This window comes from Limulus polyphemus, unplaced genomic scaffold, assembly GCF_000517525.1.
Source record: "Limulus polyphemus unplaced genomic scaffold, Limulus_polyphemus-2.1.2 Scaffold2002, whole genome shotgun sequence".
NCBI lineage: Eukaryota > Metazoa > Arthropoda > Merostomata > Xiphosura > Limulidae > Limulus > Limulus polyphemus.
Genome location: NW_013667612.1, coordinates 200,562 through 207,268, shown reverse-complemented (window position 1 = coordinate 207,268; position 6,707 = coordinate 200,562). Strand labels below are relative to the sequence as shown.

Sequence of the window (6,707 nt, the reverse complement as noted above, 5' to 3'; positions counted from 1 at the left end):
ATATGAAGCATTTTAATGTTTCCTGATAATCTGCTAAATTTCGTTAACATTTGCTTATTAATTTAAAAGTTATAGCATGAAAACTATAATAAGCACAAAATGGTTACGAGGTCGGTCCCAGGGGCAGCCCATGCTGAAAGAGTTAAATGTTTTTAATTTTTGAAAAAGCTATATGTATGAACTTTCTTAATTTTATTTTTCAGATATTAATTTGAAATTATCAGTCATGGATGTTAAAATTTATGATAAATATAATGTTAACTGCAGATTTTGATTTTTAAATATTTCTCTTAATTTATCTATTTCAGACTCAAACTCAGAGTTGGTCACTAGATTTTAGCATTGGAACCACAAATGTTAAAGTATTATACTGTATATGTCCAGCTTAACTGACAAGTTCTCATATTGAATGAAAAGCATTGACTTGTGGGACGGAAGATAGATCTTAAATATTTTTATGACATGCCTCTGATTTTGAGTCTGAAATGGAAAAATTTAGAGGAATGTGGAGAAAAACATCAGCACTTAACATGATTTTTCTCACAAATTTTAAGCAATGGATATGGTTTTTATTTACAAACAAAAGTACAAGTGTAAAGTAGTACATTTTTGTTATTGAGTAGATGATAGTTTTGTAATTCATGTTATCTCTTTAGATAATCTTATCAGTTGCTGTTTTCAAGGTCAGTTTTAATGGTTGTTACCTTCCTAATGACATATTTTCTAATTTGTGTGTTTTTTGCTAATGTTTAGTTGAAAAAATCAATTTAGAAGATAAACTTAATTAGAAGGCTGGTTTATGAAAATTTTTTTGCCATTTTATTAGTGTAAAGTACATACCTAATTACCTATAGGAGCTAATGCAAAAATTGTATCATATGAAGGGTAACTTAACAAAGGAGAAGTATGTAAAACTAATTTCCCATATGTATCATTTGTCTGCTACATATTTCTCATATTAAGCCTTTCATCTGACTTGAACTAATCTTTTTACAATATATATAACTGTGTGATTCTTTATGGTAAATAATAAGTTATGTAAATAAACTTGAATTTGTTTAGCCATTATGAACAATAAAATTATATTTTTTAAATGAATTTTATAGTGCATTACTCTACTACATTGTCAGAGGAGAAGAAAAACTGAATTTTGGCATTTATGTCAAAAGGTGAGAAAATTATATTGTTAACTTATTGTTGCCCACTTGTACAAAGTTATTAAAATGGAATTTATTTACAATACTAGCAATCTACTAATCTTTTGAAAAACAAATTGTATGATGATCCATATTTTTCTCTGAACTCATTTGTCCATTTGTATAAATACTGCATATACTTTTTCTTCTATTTGTTCTAAATTAACATTTTAATGTTTTATAATACCATTTTTAGAATAAGTTTAAAAAATGTACTTTACTTTCAGATGTTATTTTAATAATTTAATGTTTGTTATTGCTGTTACAATAGTTTGTTTCTTGTGTTTACAATTCTGTTATTACACTGAAAAGCAAATATTAAATAATGTATCCATGAATAAGACTTTGGCTAAAAGTGTGATGTAAGTAATTTCAGTTCTATTTAACACAAAGAAGCTTTCAGTTTGCTATAAAAATAATGGTGTCATATCATGATTACTTTTCACTGAGTCTGTTCTTGATTTTCTTGAATATAATTCTTTTGTTTTTTAATATGCAGCACAGACAATAAATATTATAGCCATAATATTTGTATTCACGTATATGTATGTTTAATCCAATCTTTTATTGTAAGATATTAGTATTTATTTTTCCTGATAATCCATAGAATCTTGTTAAAATCCAAAATCTACACTTGTTTAATCATATCTGTCTTATGTCCATTTTTCCAGAAACATTATCAGAACATTATTGGATGCTATGTGCAGATATGAAAATGACAGAACTGTGAGTATTAAAAATGAACTGTTTTATATTCATGCCCATGTATATATACAAAAGAAAATTTTGCAAAACAAATGAATAAATATACATTTCATTGCAAGCCAAAACCTGTAAACATGGGAAAATTTTAGACTATTGAAATTTTTCGGAGAATTAAGATGATAAAGAGAGAAATCAACTCAGTATCATTTAGAGATGATTAAAAAAAGAAGTTACAGGACTGTATAGAAAATCTTGCCCATTTTTGGATGACATTTTGCTGTTTACTTGAAATTAGTTATATATTCAATGATGAATTGCTTAATAATAAGATAAAAGTAAAGGAATGTTTCTTTCATTGATCAGATTCAAATGTCAAAAATTAAAATTTAAAAAGGTGTGTGTGTGGCTTACTTGATCTGTCTGTTTTGTTGTATAACTTACATATTTTTGTTCAGTTTATAAACAAATCATATATTTGTAACGTAAGCTAATCATATTTCCTAAACACATTTTCTGGGATCCTAGCAGCATTTCAGACACAATATTCTAATGCTCCTTATTTTTAAGTTTGTTAGACTAAAGATGAATGAATTCTAAAATGGCTGGATTTATGACAGTTGGTCTTAAGTGTGAACTGTCTTTAATTTTTAATATAAAACTTTGTTTAAATAAACTATAGGATTTTATTGTTTATTAACCTTTGATTTCTAACCATTTCCAACTTTTATGTTTGAAAGATATTTTCAAGGGTAAGCCAAAGACATAATTTGTTCTCTTTGACAATTACTATTAGTCCTCTACCTTAGTACTTCAGTTCTTAGTGTAGCCCTTTGGTAGTTCTGTTTCCAGCACTTTACCTAAATTAGATTCTTTGTCATTTTTTTTCTGCTCCTATAGTACAATTTTTTCATCTGTTTGCTCAGAAGGTAAAACTGTTTTCACCTCTTGCTTATCCTATGCATGTATTTGGTACGCCTACTATTTTTATTCCAAAGGACCATATGAGCATACTTTAATAAGGGTTTTTCACACAGATTCCAGTGATGCAAGGTTTATAGGGCATTTCATCAGTAAAATATACAATATATGAATCAAATATTAAATTTTTAGTATTTCATCAAATTTACCAATTTACCCTGATTGCTTGAAATACAAGATGCCTTGTTGTAAAAAGGTTAACTTGAAATGTCTTGCCAGCCTCTCTCTCTTTCTGGCTCTTTTTTTCTTGAATGGAGTTTTTCAGACTTCAAAATATCAAAGACACAAGCCACAAATCACAGAACACCTTTCAGTTGTCAAGTGCACACCTGTATATCAAATTTAAAAATTTAATTTAAAATGATAATTTTAACTTTTTTTTTAGTCAATTTTTTAACTCAAAAGTATTTTAGAATTGATATTTTTGTAATTTTCTAACATTCAATGTAATCTTCAAGAAAAATGAAAAAAAAAAATCCTCAAATTTACATTTCTGCATAGTTCTGAAAAGTCTCACCTGTAAACAACACACTTATAGATGTTTTTTTAGAATTTTACTGCTCATCCCAAAGTATAGATTTTCCATTGCTGAGAAATTATCAACCCTTGAGAACACAAATGTAAATTTCACAAAAAGTGATTAAGTATTTCACTGTGAGAAGGAAAAGACCAAGGGATATCAGTGACACCCCCTCCAACCCAGAAAGGGTTACTCATTTATATACTTTATTATAATAAACATCCTCAACTAATTTTGAACCTACAGAAAATATGTTTAAATGAAACCACTTAAAGGTAAATAACATACCAGTCATGCATCATGCTCTATCTAATAGAAATGTAGCATTCTGGCAACATGATATCTTAATATATTTAAGTTTATCTCTTTCAGAATATAATTTTGTTTTTAGTCAAATTTTCTAGTATCTGCAAAAAATAGTAGTTAAAGTAAGGAACAGAGAATTCCATGAAAATACTTTGTGGAATTAGTGAATACTAATTTTTGACTATAATTATTCTTACAAACATGCAATGAACATATTCTACAAAACTGAATAATTTTGAATTTTACCAGTGTTCTTTTATGGGTAAAATATTCATGTTTATGTGACTTCTTATAAAGAGTGCTGGTCTTTAAAGAGCTGGGACCTGGCAGTTAAGGTGCTTGACTCACAATCTTTGGGTTGCAAATTTGAATCTTGTAACAGAACATGCTCGTTAGTTCAGCTGTGGGGGTATTGTGATGTGATGATCATTCCCACTTTTCGTTGGTAAAAGTGTAGCCCAAGAGTTGGTGGTGGGTGGTGTTGACTAGCTACCTTCCTTCTTGCTTATCACTTTTAAATTAGGGACGGATAGCTTAGATAGCCATTGAGTAGCTTTAGACAGAATTCTAAAAACAAACAAATGAAGTATGTTTTCAATTGTTAGAGTAAATACTGTTTCCATAACGCTAAATAAAATATTTGTTTTTAATTACACTTGACTGTGAATTTGCTTTTATTCATCTGAACATTCTGTTTTACTGTTTTGCAGATGCTACGAAATAGCTGTTTGACGCTTATTCATTTTAAAATTTCTCAAGATATGGTAAGTGTTGATGAATCACATTTTATGTATGATAGTAAAGTTAGAAATAAGAATTTATAATGAATCTCTGTAACTAATGTAAAAGCATATGTAGTTTTCACAAATGAAGTTTGAAGCAGTAATAACCATATGGAAAATGTATATCATTTTATTTAGAACATACCCAGGTAAAGCTAGACTGTGATGTTTCTTTAAAATATATATTCACCACACATACACACATGGTGTTAGAGAATTTTCTGTAGATAATTGTATTTGTAATTTGTCTGTTTTACCGTTATTCAACTTTTTTGTTCTTTTTTTATAGACTAACAAACCAAATGCACTAGAAGGTTTTTATTGTGTTTGAATTTTATTGTTTTTCTTAGAATAGTTTTAAGAATTCATATTTATTTCTTGTATGTATTAAGATATTTATACCCTAACATGATTCTAACCAGTGTTTAAATGCTCTACAGATGCTTGAATATGAAAAATTGGTGGATGTCTTACTTTGTATTGTGTCCAAGGATTATCAAGATAAATTTGTTCAGCAAATTAGTATCTATATGTTGAACAGCCTTGCTTGTGAAGCAGATGGTGAGCAGAAAAAAGTTATCGGGGATCGAGGAACCGTTCAAGTAAGTGTTTGTACATGTAATAAGGTTTTATTTTCTTATCTTTTGGCAACCTGAAGTTTAATTTTCAAAAAATTTAAAAGAAGTGTTGGCATAATTAGATATGTATAACAAACTAAAAAATGATTTTTTTATATCAAAACCCAAGGCTTATTATACACCATACCAGTATATGAAGGGGAACTTTATTAGTGCACTGTGTATAAAAAAAATAAAAGTAGTAGTTACTGTATAATTGATTTTTCTTACAGCTTGTTATACTTTCTAATCAGAAACTTCCTTGGGTTTTACATGTTCTACTTTTATTCTTTGGTTTTGAGAAACATAGCTAACTATTCACTTTTCTCTCTGGTTACATTAGTTACTGTTACTTGAGCTAACATTATGGGTGTCACTGATGCATCATGTTTTTTTTCTGAACTTCCGTGGTACATTTTGATAGTATTTAAAACTTTTTGCTGGGCTGTGGCATATGCATCTTCATGCCTGTGATCTAAAACGAGCAGAAGTTGTGCTGTGAATTATTCATCCTGTTTTTTGTTTTTTTTATATATATTAGGCTTAGTAATAGAGCTGGATGATTAACTCAGTTAATCGATATAATCAATTACTTTTGAGCTTTGATTTCATTGATTAGCATCGTGTAAAATTACTGATTAATCAAAATGATGATCAAGTTCATTAATTTTGTGAAAATATTCAACTGGTGTTTCCAATCATAACTGTTTTTGATTATTTCAACAATCCAGTAATTGAAATATTGTCGTGGTGATTTTCCATTATTGTTTTCATTTAACTCAAGATTGCTTATTTTAATTGATTAGTGTCATGACTCAGAAAACTAATTACTATACAAAATTAAGATTTCTGATTATTCCAATTATCCAATAATCAAAATATTGCTGTTGTGTTTGTTTGTTGTTAAGCACAAAGCTACACAATGGGCTATATAAACTCAATTTTTGTTTTGTTTTTTTAGCCATGCCATTAGAGAATAGTAGATTACTTTTCTGTTTTCTTTTTTTAGCTATCTTATAAAAGTAACTAAGTAACTGATTGTAATCTATTAACTCTCTCACTATGGGCTTGGTCTCAGGGACTGACTTCGGAACCATTTTGTGTTTGTTATAGTTTTCATACTATAACTTTTAATACAGTAAGCATATCTTCATAAAATTTTGCAGATAATCAGTAAACATTACAAGGCTTTAGTATGCAAAATATCAGGTTCTTTTTTGAGTTTTAAGATTTTTTAAGTAATGATTTTCATGAGCATTTTTTTTTCTTTTTGAATGTTGTCTATCCAACATGCAATGTAATTTTGATTTTAAGATTAAAAATACTTTTATGCATCAGAAAATTGTCAAATTTCACACGAAAGATCTTTATAACCTCCTAATAACCACCAGATAATTATCAAACGTTTTTCAGAAAAAAACTATATTTTGTCTGTTATTTTCACTATTTTATCTTTGTATGGGTTTGGTTGATTTGACCGACTTTGTACCCAACATAAAAGTTAAAAATAAAAATAAGTTATGATTTTTCATTCTAGAATGACTACAAATTATAATAAGAAATCACTAAATGTTTAGTCTAAATAGTCTTAAAACTCATAACG

General features: G+C 28.1%; 1 protein-coding gene across 1 annotated transcript in view; it reads left to right on the top strand.

Annotated features, from left to right (window-relative positions):
- LOC106465623 (protein zer-1 homolog) overlaps positions 1–6,707 on the top strand; it is a 45,408-nt gene that overhangs the window by 13,356 nt on the left and 25,345 nt on the right. The window contains exons 6-9 of the mRNA XM_013925858.2: positions 1,107–1,169; positions 1,868–1,922; positions 4,416–4,469; positions 4,928–5,089. Of these exons, the coding sequence (XP_013781312.1) occupies positions 1,107–1,169; positions 1,868–1,922; positions 4,416–4,469; positions 4,928–5,089 (334 nt within the window). The remainder of the gene's footprint in view (positions 1–1,106; positions 1,170–1,867; positions 1,923–4,415; positions 4,470–4,927; positions 5,090–6,707) is intronic.